This window comes from Polyodon spathula, chromosome 6, assembly GCF_017654505.1.
Source record: "Polyodon spathula isolate WHYD16114869_AA chromosome 6, ASM1765450v1, whole genome shotgun sequence".
In the NCBI taxonomy this organism is placed as follows: domain Eukaryota; kingdom Metazoa; phylum Chordata; class Actinopteri; order Acipenseriformes; family Polyodontidae; genus Polyodon; species Polyodon spathula.
In genome coordinates this window covers 60359840-60378919 of record NC_054539.1, presented here as the reverse complement: position 1 = coordinate 60378919, position 19080 = coordinate 60359840, and the positions used below count along the sequence as shown (strand labels likewise).

The 19080-nt window shown below is 37.3% G+C and overlaps 1 protein-coding gene across 4 annotated transcripts in view; it reads left to right on the top strand.

Annotated features, from left to right (window-relative positions):
* The window catches only part of LOC121317414 (sex comb on midleg-like protein 4), a 55172-nt gene extending 40346 nt beyond the window's left edge, over positions 1-14826 (top strand). For 3 of the 4 annotated variants that reach the window (XM_041253323.1, XM_041253324.1, XM_041253326.1), the window contains 5 exons: positions 2256-2456; positions 3857-4045; positions 9945-10169; positions 11706-11851; positions 12950-14826. In XM_041253323.1, the coding sequence (XP_041109257.1) occupies positions 2256-2456; positions 3857-4045; positions 9945-10169; positions 11706-11851; positions 12950-13075 (887 nt within the window). In that variant the 3' untranslated portion in view covers positions 13076-14826. The remainder of the gene's footprint in view (positions 1-2255; positions 2457-3856; positions 4046-9944; positions 10170-11705; positions 11852-12949) is intronic. The other variant, XM_041253325.1, reaches the window with a different exon arrangement.
* The last annotated feature ends 4254 nt before the right edge of the window (positions 14827-19080 follow it).

Genomic DNA, 19080 nt, shown 5'->3' with positions numbered 1-19080 from the left:
CAATTTATTCCTAGCAGTATAGTGACAGTCAGGTAGGTTTCAAGCTTTGTATAGCTGTAATTTTACTTTTGTGCTATTATGAAGATGTACAGTAGTATGTGAAACGTACTGTACAAAACCAGTTTATTGCTCATGTCTCGCCTCGCTTTCTCTCTCCAGTTTTATGCTGCATTTCTTACTTTTATTTAATACAATGTGTCAATTGCTGTATACTGTAGATGCAATAGTGAGTCTGACAACAAATTTTGATGCAGTTGTCTTTTGGATATGTTTTCTAAAAAAATCTAATAAATATACAGCTCTGGAAAAAATGAAGAGACCACTGCAAAATTATCAGTTTCTCTGGTTTTACTATTTATAGGTATGTGTTTGGGTAAAATGAACATTTTTGTTTTATTCTATAAACCACTGACAACATTCCTCCCAAATTCCAAATAAAAATATTGTCATTTACAGCATTTATTTGCAGAAAATGACAACTGGTCAAAATAACAAAAAAGATGCAGTGTTGTCAGACCTCGAATAATGCAAAGAAAATAAGTTGATATTCATTTTTAAACAACACAATACTAATGTTTTAACTTAGGAAGAGTTCAGAAATCAATATTTGGTGGTATAACCCTGATTTTCAAGCACAGCTTTCATGCATCTTGGCATGCTCTCCACCAGTCTTTCACGTTGATGTTGGGTGACTTTATGCCACTCCTGGCGCAAAAATTCAAGCAGCTCAGCTTTGTTTGATGGCTTGTGACCATCCATCTTCCTCTCGATCACATTCTAGAGGTTTTCAATGGGGTTCAGGTCTGGAGATTGGGCTGGCCATGACAGGGTCTTGATCTGGTGGTCCTCCATCCACACCTTGATTGACCTGGCTGTGTGGCATGGAGCATTGTCCTGCTGGAAAAAACCAATCCTCAGAGTTGGGTAACATTGTCGGAGCAGAAGGAAGCAAGTTTTCTTCCAGGACAACCTTGTACTTGGCTTGATTCATACGTCCTTCACAAAGACAAACCTGCCCGATTCCAGCCTTGCTGAAGCACCCCCAGATCATCACCGATGCTCCACCACATTTCACAGTGAGTGCGAGACACTGTGTCTTGTAGGCCTCTCCAGGTCTCCGTCTAACCATTAGACGACCAGGTGTTGGGCAAAGCTAAAAATTGGACTCATCAGAGAAGATGACCTTACTCCAGTCCTCTACGGTCCAATCCTTATGGTCTTTTGCAAACCTCAGCCTGGCTCTTCTTTGCTTCTCATTGATGAAGGGCTTTTTTCTAGCTTTGCACAACTTCAGCCCTGCCCCTAGGAGCCTGTTTCGAACCGTCCTCGCCGTGCACTTCACCCCAGCTGCCGTTTGCCATTCTTTTTGTAGGTCACTTGATGTCATCCTATGGTTGCTGAGTGACATTCGAATGAATTGGCGGTCATCCCGGTCAGTGGAGAGTTGTTTTCGCCCTCTGCCGGTCTGTAGCTTTGTTGTGCCCAATTTGTGCTGCTTGACCTTGTTCTTATGAACCGCCGTCTTTGAAATGTTAAGGATGGAGCAACCCGACGCTCACTGTATCCCTCTGCCAGTAAAGCCAGAATTGAACCCTTCTTTTCCTCACTCAAAACTTTCCTTTTCAACTCTTTGGGCATGGTCAATAGTTATTTTTTGATTCCAATTACTTTTGAGGTACTACTAGCACTGTTTTGCCATCCAGCTGGTCCTATTGCAAGAGGACAGTGATGACCACAGGAGTGGTTTTTATACTTTTCCTCGTTAAATAAGATTTGGTTCAGGTGATCCCCTAATCAGTACCTCATTCAGTCGAATGAGGTGTGCCTGTGTTGGAATGCAACAGACACTGGAGTGGAATGGCTGCCATACATGTAGAGATGCTGATTTAAGAAAAATTTGCAGTGGTCTCTTAATTTTTTCCAGAGCTGTAAAGTAATTTTATACTAGTAGTATCAAAAATCATGTATATTTTTGTAATTTGTCAGTAACTGCACAATACGTATCCTCTCTGTATGATTATAGTATAAAAAGGATTTTACCAGTTAAAAAGACTGAAACAAGTAATGCATTTTGTTTTAGTATAAATAGATTTTTAAAAATGTTTTTGTTCTACTTCAAAACATATCTGAACACTTCAGTAGTATAATCTTACAAGCAAAAGAGCAAAAGGTATATATCAATTTGCTTTAGCCACTGTAGATTTCTCAGTTGCTAATTTGTTTCTGTATTTTCTCTTCCTGCATTGTATCTACAGTTTGCATTTATATAAACAAGCAAGCCAACGCAGGTCCTAATCTTGACAGGAAAAAAGTACAACAGCTTCCAGATCATTTTGGGCCAGACAGACCGTCCGTAGTGTTGCAGCAAGCAGTGCAAGCGTGCATTGACTGTGCTTTCCAGCAAAAGGCTGTCTTCTCTCTGCTCACTCAAGGTTATGGTGGAGAGAAAATATCAGGTATGGAACCACGACAATTTCATCATTTGCAGTGTTGGGTCTTCAGCAACATTCGAAGTGTTCAAAGGATTCAACTTTTAGACTGTATTCTGGCTTTGGTGTCTCATTTTGAAAGTAGATAGGTGGAAGAATAGGTTGAGGGAACTGAATATGTTTAGCCTAGAACAAAGAAGGATTAGATGGGGATTTTTAACAGCTGGGGTTGACAAATTTCACAACAGGTAATACTTTAAACTTGGCATAGAAACTAAGGAAGTTTTTTTTTTTTTTTTACACAGTTGGTGGTGAGTGTGTGGAAGGGGTTAACTAGCTCTCTTGTTGAAGATAGGTAATTGGGATCCTTTAAGATCTGACTTGACAACATTTTGGGATCAATCAGCCCATAGGAACTGGACTAGCATTGATGGGTCATGGCCCATACATTTTCCTATGTTCGTATTTAAAATATTGAAATGAATGCTTAGATTTTTACTGTACATGCCAAGCCTTGTCAACCTAGTTGTGGGCTTTGCTGCAGTGTTGAATTGGCAGTGGTGCCTATGGAGGGTGTACCTTAGACTTTGCAAACTGACAACCAGAACAGGGGAACATAAAATTAATTAATTCAGTGTTCTGAAATAAGCTTGCAGTTTTAAAATGATTCTTTCTTGTAGCTTGAGCTGCACTGTAGGCTGCCTCCATTAATTATTCTGGTGTGCAGTAAGCAGAATGTGGATCAGACATTTTCTAAATGAGCAAGAATCAGTTTATGCAGTTTAGGTCTTGAACCAATTTATTCCATAATAAGCACATACATTTACATATGAATATATTTTGATACTGGCAAATGACATAAAAAGGGGGCTGATGTAAAAGGGAAGTGTTCATCGTTTTATTACCAATGGGATTCTGTACATTAAAATGTGCACCTGTGCCCTTGCCCAGCCAATATAGTGAATAGTAAGGAATCCGATCTGGATGTAGCTTTTGCACACTGGGACTCATTTCTAAGTGTCCTTTGTATTCACAAGAATACTAAAAGGAAGGCAATGGCCCTAGCCAGTATATTTGACAGTTCTGTTTCCATTTATGGCTCCTGACCTCGTTTCATAAAGTGTGTTTTTCTTCCTGTTTTTCTTTTCCTATGTTGAAATTGTTAGCTGTTGTTTCTTCTAGAAGTAATCTGCCCAGGATAGCTTAGAGGTCTGAAGAACAAGGATCACAAATGACTTGCTCATGCAGTAAAATGTAACAGAATTTACACGTACATAGAGCCTTACATTGCAGGAACCTCAGAGAGAAAAAGGAAATAAAATTACGTTTTTCATTTACAATACATTAATAAAAATAAATTGGTAACAAAAAAAAGTGAATCCACATCAGAATTTCATTGAGAGTTTTATGTTTTTTTTGGTTTGCAGCCACATTTGATGGGAAACAGCACCTCCTTAGCCTGCCAGTAGTGAACAGTATTGGCTATGTACTGAGGTTTCTGAAGAAGATGTGCCGTAGTCTGCATTGTGAGAATCTCTTCAGTGATCAGCCTTTCATGCAGCACAGTGCAGCCTCCTACCACAGTGAGAAGTACTTTGAGGGGAATGCACACTCCAGTGAGTACCTGCAAAATACAACAAATATACCTATTTTACATGTATTCAAATACATGGTAGACCCTGGTATGTGACGCAGTCACCTGAAATGTCTTTGCATCTCGTGGAAATTGTTTCACGTTAAAATTAATTATGCTGTTTAATTATTCTTATGTTACTATGTGTTGTGTGTGTGTGTGTGTATGTATATATATATATATATATATATATATATATATATATATATATATATATATATATATATATATAATTTATTTATTTATTTATTTATTTATTTATTTAAAAATATGGACTGGAGAGGAGGGCCATAGTGGAAAATTATTGCCCTGAGGGAAGATTATTGTTACCGACAGGGGGCTATAATGCCCAAAGCTGAGGGCATTGCACCCTGGAAGTAACATTAGTTTTCCCAAGGGGTATTTAGTTTTCCACTATGAGCTGAGTCTACAGTATATATTTAATATATTAATTAGTCAAGAAAATAAGTGAGGCAAGGTTGGCTAATAAATATGACTTTATATATTTTGCTTAAATATAGCTGATACAGCATGATAACATAAATAAATAACAGAGACTGTTATTGAAGTTCATACCGCATAGTTATGGGTTGTCTGGCTTGCTGACTGTTGCGTAATAGAGTTTAAATTCTGGCCACCATATTTGTTTACATCGTCGAGTTTTAATCGCCATTTTACTGTTTGGAGCATTTTTCTTGTGTAATATGTTTTGTAATTAATTAAGTCACAAGAATTGCTGTTCGGCAGTTTTTTCGCATTCAGCCATTTTCTCTTGTTGTAAATAGTGGAAATGAAGGGCGTTTCTTTGAAAAGGGGTAGGTGATGTGAACCAATCACGTCAGAGGGAGACTACTGCCTGGTGGAGTAAGGATGTTAGGTCAGTGGCTCAATCTATTTTTGTTCCTATGATGAGATGTGTATACAGTATGTATCGAGAGAGTCAATGATCTGATCTTTGATCAACAGTACTGTCTGATAAACCAAACACACCTGTAATCGTGTGATAACTTATGTGTGGTGTATTACACACACCTTCTGCTGCTAAAATGGCTATGAGATTTAGCTGCTAAAAATTGAAATAAATAATAGGTATCCATTTTAGTAGATCTCCTTTTTGTGTTCCAGTCTTTAGACAGTGTTCGTATTCAAGTATTTTACTCTGGTTTGCTTTCTAGTTTCTCCCTTGCCAGCACTAACAGAATAAATTAAAATAATGTGTAGCGATCGATCTGCCTTTTGATATTAGAGGTTTCACCTTACACAGATTCACCTGATCATTACTGTTGGTTTTTAACCTCCGATACGATTCGTAATAAATAAGTCTTATATACAGGTACACATGACAAGAGCAGCTTATCCAGTTGTGATGAATTTTGGTTAGGGCATTCTTTAGCAAAAGTTATTGACAGTATATAAATCTAGGGATATAACTGAATTCCTGTCCATCAGTTTTATATTGTTACTACTGCAATAGTAACACAATGCATATAGTAGTATGCAGAATGAGCCACATCACTGTTTACTCTGCCAGTGGTAGACATTGCAAGCAGTTTGCCTCTGTTCTGAGGATATGGGGCTGGCACATTCTGGCCTTTTGTGCTCTGGTTTTTGGTTGCTGTGGTGATCCAATCATGCCCAAGTAAATATAGTGAGCAACACTGATTTCCCCAGAGCCAGCACTGAAGCATCCAGGCTCCAGACTGTGAACCAGGCAGGCAGGAGCTGGATGTCTGGCTGCGTTTCAGTATGGTTTGTGAGGTGCACAGCTCTTATGGGTTGTCGTTGTTGTTGATTACTTTCTTTGTGCCAGGCCGCATTTTCTTCATTATATGGGGTTAGACAAATTCTGAACTGCTTTGTAGGCTGTTTCGTAAGTGGTAATGCATACAGTGTTTTATAGCCTGATGGATTCTATTGGTGATAAGAGCTGCATTTTTGAATAGCCCCTGTAAGGATGTAAATGCCGGCTGTTAAATGTCTTTTGTCTGTCATTATTTCAAACACAGGCAATGGCTTCATTTTGCATATGAATAATTTAACTCTCAATAAAACAGACTTGTCAAAGTTTTATAGATGGCCCTTCTTTTTTAGCTCTTATTTTAGGTACTCTGTCTGCATCCCAGACAGCGACCAACTACCTATATTATTCATAACTGACAATGTATGGATTCATGGAAAAATAATGTGTTTCAGGTTCTTTGATGTCCAGAAGATTTCTATATAGGGATGGGTCAGTATAGCAGTTTTACGGCGTACCACGGTTTAGGTACGTTATGGTATGGATGCCATTCCTGTAATGCAGGATCACAAACATCAGAATAACAGTATACAATGATCAATGTTCGTGTTCCTATGAACAAAGAGAAGGAAAAGGTCATTTTCATATAAACACTCTTTTATTCAACGTCCCATACAAAACGAGGCATAGTACATTCCATCCACTTCTAACTTACTGTTAATCACCATTATGACTGCCTGTGACTGGGTAGCATCGGCAATGAGACTCAGAGACCAGAATGCTGCAGGAATTGAACCCCCTCTCTGCCACCCAGTATCACCCACACAGACACACTCCAGTGCACCGGCAGAGTTTTCACCATGCCACACTGCCGTTCTGACTTTTTCTACTGTAAACTGTTTTCAGTGTCCCAATTAAGCAACTGCAGTGGGATAGCCTAGTTATTCTCAAAGTAGTTTTGTTTAAACAAGTTACAGTATTTACAGTATTCAGACTTTTTGTTTAGGTAAGTGAAACATTTTTTCTTATTGTACAAACCCCATATGTGTATTAGTAACAACACTGGGAGCTTACTTGTGCAGTCTCACATGAACTATAGATATAAATCCAATAGCATACGTCTTAAAATCAATGTAATGGTGTTGCTGTACATATTTTATTTAGCCCATGCCAAAAATAAATAACTCTTCTCTTGTAATAACCTGCATTAGTAAATGTTTGAGTTTTAAGCAATATGACCAACAATTTCCTAATTCTGTTTACAGCAACTGAACAAAGCACTTGGTGTTTTTCTTATTTTGTGTGTTATCATTTTTCTAACAAACAAACTGGAGCACCAAGTTGTTTTGATCAAACGATAGATCTTAATAATAGAATAATACATACTGTGGCAGTATAACTTAGGGCTGGGTTCACAGACTATGATTAACACTAATCATGGACTAATTTAAATTAATATTGAGTAGTCTAAGATTAGTGCTAGTCAGGGTCTGTGAAACCAGTCGATACATCTTTAATATATTCAAGTTTTAAAAATCAGATTGTCTTTAATAAAAAAAAAAAAACTTAATTGTGACATTTTGCAGCCTTTTGTCATAGAAAATACAAAATAGCCAAAGTTTAAAGCTTTCCATTAAAAGGAGCTTAAATTTTAATTTTGTTATTTTTGTGAAATAGTAATTTCCAGTATTAAATTGCACATCTGGAAAGCCTTCTGCAAGTGTTCTGCAACAGTAAACCCAACCAAGTGCAATACATTAGTGCTTTAAAAGGTGATTGTACTGGCACATTTCACACCCTGTCATACAGAATATTTGGCTGTGTGACTGTGGGGATTACCCAGCTTAAGTAAACCAAAAATTAAAAAAGCGTACTTCATAAGAACATAAGAAAGTTTACAAACGAGAGGAGGCCATTCGCCCCATCTTGCTCATTTGGTTGTTAGTAGCTTATTGATCAGAGAATCTCATCAAGCAGCTTCTTGAAGGATCCCAGGGTGTCGTCTTCAACAACATTACTGGGGAGTTGATTCCAGACTCTCACGATTCTCTGTGTAAAAAAACTGCCTCCTATTTTCTGTTCTGAATGCCCCTTTGTCTAATCTCCATTTGTGACCCCTGGTCCTTGTTTCTTTTTTCAGGTCGAAAAAGACCCTTGGGTCGACATTGTCAGTACCTTTTAGAATTTTGAATGCTTGAATTAGGTCGCCGCGTAGTCGTCTTTTTTCAAGACTGAATAGATTCAGTTCTTTTAGCCTGTCTGCATATGACATGCCTTTTAAACCCAGAATAATTCTGGTCGCTCTTCTTTGCACTCTTTCAAGAGTAGCAATATCCTTTTTGTAGCGAGATGACCAGAACTGAACACAATATTCAAGATGAGGTCTTACTAATGCATTGTACAGTTTTAACATTACTTCCCTTGATTTAAATTCAGCACTTTTCACAATGTATCCAAGCATCTTGTTGGCTTTTTTATAGCTTCCCCACATTGTCTAGATGAAGACATTTCTGAGTCAACAGAAACTCCTAGGTCTTTTTCATAGATTCCTTCTCCAATTTCAGTATCTCCCATATGATATTTATAATGCACATTTGTATTTCCTGTGTGCAGTACACTTACACTTTTCTCTGTGAAATGTCATTTGCCATGTGTCTGCCCAGTTCTGAATCTTGTCTAGATCATTTTGAATGACCTTTTGCTGCTGCAACAGTGTTTGCCACTCCTCCTAGTTTTGTGTCGTCTGCGAATTTAACAAGTTTGCTTACTATACCAGAATCTAAATCATTAATGTAGATTAGGAATAGCAGAGGACCTAATACTGATCCCTGTGGTACTCCACTGGTTACCACACTCCATTCTGAGGTTTCTCCTCTAATCAGTACTTTCTGTTTTCTACATGTTAACCACTCCCTAATCCATGTACATGTGTTTCCTTGAATCCCAACTGCGTTCAGTTTGAGAATTAATCTTTTATGTGGGACTTTGTAAAAAGCTTTCTGGAAATCTAAATAAACCATGTCGTATGCTTTGCAATTATCCATTATTGATGTTGCATCCTCAAAAAAATCAAGCAGGTTAGTTAGACACGATCTCCCTTTCCTAAAACCATGTGACTGTCTCCCAGGATACTGTTATCATATAGGTAATTTTCCATTTTGGATCTTATTATAGTTTCCATAAGTTTGCATATAATAGAAGTCAGGCTTATTAGTCTGTAGTTACCTGGTTCAGTTTTGTTTCCCTTTTTGTGGATCGGTATTACGTTTGCAATTTTCCAGTCTGTCGGTACAACCCCTGTGTCAAGAGACTGTTGCATGATCTTGGTTAGCGGTCTGTAAATAGCTTCTTTCATTTCTTTGAGTACTATTGGGAGGATCTCATCCGGCCCAGGGGATTTGTTTATTTTAAGAGCTCCTAGTCCCTTTAACACTTCTGCCTCGGTTATGCTAAAGTTTTTTAAAACTGGATAGGAACTGGTTGACATGTGGGGCATGTTGTCAGTATCCTCCTTTATAAAAACTTGTGAAAAGTAATCATTTAATATATTTGCTATTTTTTTTTTCTTTATCTATGATTTTGCCATTTGTATCTCTTAAACATTTAACCTCCTCTTTGAATGTTCTCTTGTTGTTGTAATATTGGAAAAACATTTTGGAATTGGTTTTAGCCCCCTTAGCAATGTTCATTTCTATTTCTCTCTTGGCCTTTCTAACTTCCTTTTTGACTTGCGTTTGCAGTTCCGTGTACTCTTTCTGTGTACTTTGTTTTTGGTCCCTTTTTAACGCTCTGTAAAATGCCTTTTTTCGCTGAATATTTTTTTTAATTGATCTATTAAACCATTTTGGCAATTTGGTTTTACATTTAGATTTGTCTACTTTAGGGATGTAATTGTTTTGCGCCTCTAGTACTACATTTTTGAAGAACAGCCATCCTTTTTCTGTGGAGGATTTCTCTCTTTTACTCCAATCTGCTTCTGTTAGTCTCTGTTTCATACCTTCAGACTGTCAAGGTTTTGCAACGATAGCCTTTCAAATTGTGACTGCTTTTGTTTGTTTGTTTGTTTTAGAAACAAGACTTCTCTATATTGTGACTTTCAAAATTGAAAACATCTTTCTCTGTGTTTTTTTTGTTTTTTTCAAAGCAGCAGAAACTTCAATGCCGGAAGATTACCTGGTCGACCCCATAGATCCAAAAAGATACTCTGTGGACCCCTCTGATTCTGCATTTAACTTGATGAGCTCTCCCTACCCGCCAAAGCCCTCCTACGGCTACCGCTCCTGCCAGCAGTTCCCTGGAGGGCCCGCCCCAATAGGTCCGTGCAGGCAGGCATCCAGCCCCAGCACCTTCCAGGAAGGAAATAGAAGTGGTAATAATAATAATCACCATGGATACATACATAGTTTACACATGCAAGCTTGTACATGTACTGTACAGGATAGCAATGCTATTTACTATTTTATTGACTAGTTTATTGTGCTGGCAATCGTTCTAAGTGGTTTTGGGTTATGTTGCTCCTCTGTTGAGTAATTATTTTCTCTAAATCTGTTTTTTAATTGGTTTTAAACCTGCTTTGAGCTCGAGATCCTAGAGTGATTACATTGAACAGGATTCCCCATTCCATTAAAATCATGTTACGATGTGACCTTTCAACTGCCAGCCACGCCCACGTTCGTCGTAAATAAGTGCAGAGTAGGTGGGGCTGGCTGGGTGGAACCACTCTGATTAATTGTAGACACCACACAATGGTAAGTGAATTGTGAAAGAGAAATGTAAATGAAGCTACTTACTCCTTAACTGAATTAAAAGATGTTAGCTATGTTGAGAAGCTAAGGCAGCATGGTTCCATCCCCTCACTGATACAAGGTAGTCCTCGTTAATTGTTTATTGAGCTTGCATCTGCCATGTGATGTTGCTGTGTGATTAATATTTTTCGCCACAACAGCGACTTCATAATCGCCTTGCAATGACAAGGAAAAGGCAAGTGCAGTCCTCATGAAACCTAATTATTCTGTCTTGCAAGATGAGCTACACCTGGATAGTGTTGCATTATCTTCACCTGCTAGTGAATTAAAATTTGGCATTCTAGGGAATTCCAGTAAATAATGGATCGCCTCCATACAATTGATGAGTTGATAATGCTGACCTCAACGTAGGACACAGACTTACCTCTCGACTTTTGTTGAATGCAAAGACGTTCATCTTTGATTTGCGGTTTACGCCAGCCTTTCCATTCAATTCAGTGGGTTCAGTGTATTACACTGTTGTCCACTTTTGTTCGTTATGTGTGTCTGTCATGTGTAGTTTTGAAAGAAGCACATGTTGAAGCAAACTTGTATTTCCATTAAAAAAGGATATCTAGTACCAAACTAGGTTTAGGAAAGCTCTTTGTTTGAATATTTTCAGGTAATGGTGTTACATATCCTAATTAATTTGAGGTTGGACCCCCAGAAAACATATGAGGTGACTGAAAACAGCCTGGGAAAAAAAAAATGCAATGTGAATTCTTTTTTTTTTTTTTACCTAGAAAAAGCATTTTTGCTGTGACATGTGTTTCTTTCAAAACTTCACATGTGAGACCTACATTGCAAATGGAAGTGCATTACAGGTAATATATCTGGAATTATTTAACTGTAACCCCTTTTAAAACGTGGACTAGACTGTCATTTTTAAAACATACTTCATAAGCCTTGTGATTACCTCTGATAATAATACTGACTAACAATGCGTTCCCTTTATGTGCTGTAGCAATGACACACTTTTACTAAAATAACTACAAGGTAACGACATTCGTGATACTAGTAGGAACCAAATCATTATCTAGAAGAAAAAAAAATCCAGAACCAAACTTACATTTTAGGAATACTCTTGTAATGATGAGACACCTTTCCTTTTTTTCCATTAGCCTATAGTCCTTCACCCGAGACGCAGGAGACTGCCCCTCCACTCAGCAAAGACCCTTCCACCTGGACAGTGGAAGATGTGGTCTGGTTTGTGAAGGATGCAGACCCCCATGCTTTGGGGCCGCATGTAGAGATATTCAGGAAACATGTAAGTTTTGAACAACCGGTGATCTGAATTGGGAAAGGCTTTTAAATAAAGTAATAAGCTGGTTAATTATGAGTGAGTGAAAACATACTGCTTTTATGAAGCTGTACAGAGACTCGATTGCTAATCAGTCATTCAATTGGAGTCTCGGTACAACTGCACGTGAATTAATAAAAGTACAATTCCCTGTATAATTTCACATTTTATATTTTACCTGCACGTGAAGTGCTGTGCAATCCTCGTGCCTAAATATAAATATACATTGTAAACACTTGTGTTACACAGACCCATTTATGTCCCGTGTTCCAATGACTATACACCAACATTAACACAACACGCAACATAGAAATACACAGGGGTAGCGCACCATTGCCACACTTACACTGAGAGAATTCCCTGAGATTACTGATCGCTTGGCAGTAATGACCCTAAGCCAAAGACAGGTTAATGCTTTTCATTTCTAGTGTCTCAGGCAGGATATTGGGAACTGATTTTTAGCTTGCAAGTTTATCAACTACAAATGACAACATGTAGATGCATATTACTGCATATAGTATTATAATGCGTTGAGTAAGCTTTATCATAAAAAAGCAACTGGACCAAAAAAATGTTGAATCTTCACGAAGGCCTTCAAATATTTGTAGTGATATAAAGTATATGTGAGGCTCCAAATAGGACACCAGGGAGATAAATTGATCAACAGTTAATTGAGGCTCTCATATTGAAAGCCATGACAATCAGTAGTTGATTAAATGTTTTTTGTTGTATGTTGCGTCTTTTATAAAAAGTCAGTTTTGCTCCTATATTGATAAATACTGTTTTCGGGCAGCACTATGTTTTTGTTGTTCTACTGTAATATTCCCTAATAGTTGGTGTCTGGCTTCTCCTTTACAGCTACACCATACCAGAAGAGACAGAAACAAGTTCATGGGGACATGATACAATTAAAATAGAAAAAAAAATAATAATAATAATGTTGCCTGTTAACAACATTTGGCAATGTAAGGTGTTGGAGAATTATTTTACTACGTTTTCATTGTCGTAAGTGCATTAAAAGCTTGGAGAATATTTGTGATTTAATGTTGTGTTTCTGTTTGGCAGGAGATAGATGGAAATGCTTTGCTTCTCCTGAAGAGTGACATGATCATGAAATACCTGGGACTGAAGCTCGGGCCAGCATTGAAACTCTGCTATCACATCGATAAACTAAAACAGGCAAAATTCTAAATTTACTGATGGGGCAGGACAACATGTGGTTAAAAGCATTAAACAGTGAAGTAATGCAGGTTAGAGAATATTTCTGGAAAATAACTAATTTGATTGCATTTCTAGAAAATGTATTACTTTTTAAGTTTTTACCAGCACCAGGCCAAGTAGAGATGTGTGCAAGGTGGAAGAATTACCTGCAGACAATGCAAATTAACTGTTATTTTTGTTTATCGAGATCTGGCTGCTATGTGCCAGCAGGCATTCCATAGTTTCAGTGAGCTGTTATGTACTAAATATATGCGTCAGAACTTTGTAAACTACAGGGTGACAATTTAAACGATATGTGACATTTTTCTATGTAATTCTAGGTTAATTATCACAGAAGGACCTGTTTCGATGTATCACTAGCCCGTAGCCCACACAGCAACATCTACCTTAATATAATTCCAAAAAGTCTGAACACCTCAAACTCATTATTTTGAGAATTTAGCTTTGGTAGAGGCCTAAGAGATCTTGGGTCCAAGGGGATCCTAAGGCAGTGGAGTTTGAAAATGGACACCCATGCTTACAGCTTCTATTCCTACACCTACTGGCTACATCACAGTATTACCATGTACATATTCATAAGAGATACAGAACAATACGTCATCGCCACCTGCTGGGCATTTAACACATTACAGCTCACTGTAGCCAATCCTAAATTCATATGTGATTTATCTGCTTGATCATTGAACTGAGAGATATCTTTATCCACATGCTACCTAGTTGTCTGGCATATCTCTAAGGCCATGCTAGTTTTAAAATGTAAGATTCAAGTCTGTGTAGAAATTGAATTGTTAGAGCAGCTAAACTTTAAGCAGAAACATATTTTTTGGCAGGGGTTGTTTTGCCATTGCATTACAACTTAGTCATGTTTTCCATTAGAAACTGAATGAGGCAATATCTTGGTAGTGCTTTTAGTTTTTGCATTTACATCTCTGTACTGTACACTTGCTTCAGGTATAAATGGTGTTGGAAAAAACAGTTTCTATATATACAGTATACGAGTTTGATGTTTTATATGTACCTGTGTATTCCAATTGAAAATCATTTCATTTCCAATGAAGTTAGTAATGTATGTTAAGAAATTATTCCCAGTACTGTTGTATGTTTTCTGGCAAATTTTTATGAATTTGTTTTAGTTATTTTTCAAACCTATACATAAGAGAAAGATTAATTACAAATACACTGTGGGCAGTCTGGAAAGTTGTAAACATTACAGTTTAATTGCCTTCATATACTTCCAAGCTTTTAGCTATAGAAGCTGCATCTACTTGTATTTGCTTAGGTAGTCTGTCATGCGCCATACTTTTTTGGTTCCTTCAATCTTTACTTACTGCCATTTTAAAATAAGATGGAGACCTGTTAGGAGCAGTTTCAGCTGAAAGCAGAATCTTGCTTTTTTTTCCTTCCAAAGTAGCTTTAAAAGCCGAGGTACTCTGTGCAAAACACTGGGCCCACAAAATGCTCTAACATTTTAGCTGAACCGTCAATGTTACTTGCTGACTGAACAGTCTCTGCATCCAGTGGGAGCCAGTCTTTCTGGAAGACTACGTGTGTGCGTATGTGTGTGTGTGTGTGTGTATGTACTGCGTTTGTATGTGTGTTTTTTATTGATATCTGTATGTGAATGCTGCTTTTTATGATACTAGGCATATAAGCCAAGTTTAAAAAAAGATATGTTTATTACTGAGATTCTTAGAGGCACTGGTGTGTGTGTGTGTGTGTGTGTGTGTGTGTGTATATATATATATATATATATATATATATATATATATATATATATATATATACACACACACCAGATAGCTGCTGCATGGATCACTTCATGTTGGTGCTAACTTTTAACAAAAAAAAATAAAAAATCTTAAAAGTGAGTTTAAAACTGATGTTAAAACATTATGGGCTGTTCCAATCACAGCGCAAGCGGCGTTTGCCCTCGATTCTGTGGCACAAAAAATGGAGCAGAGATGGGGAAAAAAAAAAAACCCCACTGGGCTGAAATGGTATTCTGAAGACATGTCCTGCGCTATTATATAGCGCCTGCCCAATCGCAACATCAGCCAAAGCGATTCTGATGACACTGCAAAGGGGTCACAATTGAGCACTGTGTTAAGACCTGCTGAAACCAGGTTTATTTAGTAACAAAATCAGGAACTTTAAGAATTCCACACGCTATAAAAAGCAAAGCAGCCCTAAGTAGCAACTGCATGTGCTTAGACTGAAATAGAAAGAGGAAATCAAAGAAAGAAAATAAAAGAAAAGAAAAAGAACCTAAGATGAAAAAACAACTAAACTTAAGAAACCAACAATATTATTCTTAAATTAAATAAACAATAAATATATAAACAAATACATTTGAAAAAATCCTATTTTGCAGATACAATGGGGTACTACATTTATTTTCCTGAGGACTGTAGCAATTTATTTTCATGGCAATTATTGTGAGTGAAAATATTTACATACAGTATATGGAGAGCAGCATAACAGGAGCACCACTTCTGTATGTGTATATTTGTCCAGGTTGTTGCTGGTGTTGTGTGTGTGTGTGCGTGTATCATGTGCAACTTTAAACAAGTTAACTGCTGTGTAAACTTAACACAATGTATTTGCTTTGTTTCTGTGATTTGAAATAAGTCACTACTATCAGCAGACCTGAAACAATATATCGGTTTCACTGCCTGGTAGTGTAAGAGCTTAACTAGTTTGAAACATTGTAATGAATTAGAAAATAGATCAGGGCTTTTCTTTAACCTGATTGGTCAATATGAGGGCTTAAATCTCTGATGAAGGACCGTGAATGTTATCTTTCAAAAAATGTTTAATCACTGTTCTAAATCAGTCCGCCTGAAAATACAGTATTGTGTATTTTACCTTTTGCCTGCTTGTTGAAAGAAAGTATCTGTTCTTGTAGTGCACATGCCCTCTGAATGTTGTCTTTCAGTGTAAAATTTAGTACAGCATATAAAGATAAAAAACGGTTGGGCTCTGGGACATATTCCATGCGAAGCAAAGCCCTGGTTATATTGAAACGCTAGTACATTACAAGCTCAGAGGGAATGTGAAACAGCACTTCGTGTCCCGCTAGAAAATGAATCAGCTGCTGGTAGACAGATCAGGGAGGGTAGTGAGTATTTTACACTTTACATGTAGTAATGTCAGTGCCATGAAGTAGTGTACCTTGTATAATTATTATAAATATGAAATGATTTCCCTACGTGCCTCTACCTCTTCTATTAATATAGCAATTAATCTCCTGTGTCGTGAAGCACGGTTTACGTATTCTCTTGGCAAGCGACCTATTACTTGCTGTTCTGACTTGCGCTGATTTTTCTTGCCCTGTGCTACTGCCACTCGACATGAACGCCACTTCTACATTCCAAACGGAGCTTTGCAGTGATGCAAGCACATTCTGTTGCCTGGCCCTGATTGGATAGCAGATTCCCCAACCTGCTCAGCATTGATTAGCTGGGCGCTGTCACTGCGCCACTGAACTTGCTTGCGCTGGGTTTTTATTTTGATCAGAATCACACCTTTGGAGAAGCCACGCCCTACAGGGCAGATGTGTTTGACTTTAACCAGTGCGTCGAGCCCTATTGGTTTTTACAAAGAAGCATTTTACATACTGTATCTCGACACTGCTCATAAACCTGACGTTTATGAAGTACTGTCAAGTTATAGCGAGGCATTAGATCAATAAGCTTGGCAGTCGGGTTGCATCTTATCAAAGCTTATCTTTTGTCACTTATTTTGTGTCACGGTTTTGGCGTAGTTTGAAAGTTAAAACAACCGTTTTATCAACTAAGAGGGTAAATTATGTTTTCTTATGTCTTTTTTTTCTTTTGATTTTAAACAGTGTTTTAGTATTTTGCAGCACTTGTCCATATCTTTTAAGCATGTAATACTGATGACGACATTATCCAAAAGCTTGTCTACTTGACTTATTGTTTTACCTCAGTTTTGCAGCATTCCATGCTAAGTTTCTTTATTTGTAGTAACACTGCTGGCTGTACACAGGTACTGTATCCAGAAGAAACCGCTATGTACAATATAGCTCCAGAACCTCTGGTCTATGGGTTGAGTTTCATAAAATAAAGAAGAATTTACCAACACCAGGACAAGGGGGATCATCCAGCCCCAAAACACTCATTATATACTTGAAACTGCCACTAGAATCAACTTGCACTGTTCAAAGACACCTGCAGAATACAAACAATAAATCTGTTTACCTGCTGCTTACCTTGATACACTAGTAACTTCTTAATTGTGGTATGATTTTTTTTGCCAATTTTGTTACAGTTGTTCTCGTTGTAGATGTTACAAGACAAATTGTGTGATTATTTTACTCGCAAGTGTATTCGGTGAACTATTGAATTTACCGAATAGCATTCTAGATTTAACCAAACTGCTTATCAGCCAGCCATCACACCATGCTCTTGTTTCAGTTTGTTAAGCTGAAACGTTTTCACTTATACAAGGTTTGCTTATTTATTTCTTGCCACTTTTTTTTCCCCTGCAAAGAGATCCAAGTTGAGTAAAGTACCAGTTTGCTTACAGATGCCTGGAACGGACATCCCTCATTATCATAAAACTGCTTCAACAAATACCAAAAGATTGGCTAGTTAGTGTTCCACGAACCATGGTTTACTGCACCTTTAATTAAATGCACCTTTTATTTCAGAAGCACTTGGAACATGTTGATGAGCACTTTAGTCTTCTGTGTGTTTTAAATAATCTGCGCTCGTTCTGGAACAGGGTCATGTGGTCACAACCACAATTCAGCTGCGTCTAGCGTGTAAAGGAATTAACGTGTTCTGATCCTTCCAATTTAACTGCTGTGTAGATACCGCGGGGCTCTCGTCTCACACTATACTGACGTTACACTTTTTAATAAAACATGTGCAGTTACTGGTTATAACAGGCTTGTATGTTTAATCATTACATTAAGTAACATTTCAGTTCACATGATGATAGTTGGTTTCAAGTTCAAGGTTATAACTGCCTGGGCAAATTTGCTTTTATTTGATTTTAGTTCTAGAAGTTGTTCAGCTGTCGAATCAGTCCACCTATATAATAATTTAATGCACCTTTACATACATACAGACACAGTTAGCCCCAATTGGGTTTGATAGGCCCAGGGGAACAGACAAGATGAGTTTGTTCAGTTACGCAATTCATCAGCAATGTTACAAATGAAACTGCTGCAGGGTCCACTCCCTCGCTCACAACAAGCAGCGACAGAGATCTGTTTCCATTACTGTGACTACAAGGATATCGGCACTTGAGCAATGTTGATTTGAAGGGACAGTGTTTTCTAGTTTTGATTGAATACTGCTTTTAGTGGTGAGTTTAAAGGAAACAAAAGATGTACAGATATTTTGGGCATTAAGAATTGTAAATACAGAAATACAAAATAAAAAAAATTCTGTTGCAGGCGCTTCTTTCAGGATCTATATCAGGATAGTACACAACCTTAATATCACAGTATTTTAGAAAGATGCGCAGTGCTGGCTTTCAGTGTACCCTTTGAAATAATTTTCAAGCACTGTTATATATATATATATATATATATATATATATATATATATATATATATATATATATATATATATAATGAAGACACAGTATTTTAAAAGTATTTTAGTGGATTACTCCTTATTGGCTGGAAAAGGGAGAGTACAGTATTTTACAATGCTCTTATTGTGCCTGAGTTGAGTAGTGCTCAAATTGTGTTGATACAACTATGGTGCTTTTTTGAATACCAATCATTCTTATAAAAATGACATGCTGTTTAAAAATAATTTTGTCTCTTAAACTTTGTGTGTGTATATATATTATTATATAACTGGGGGTTTTAATCTTGGCATTTTCTATTGATCGATTTATTATCCCATCTATTAATCGATTAATCACACCTGTTTGCTAGTGATATCAAATTGTATTGAAAGACGATTACAAGTACAGGTAATACAAAATATTAACAA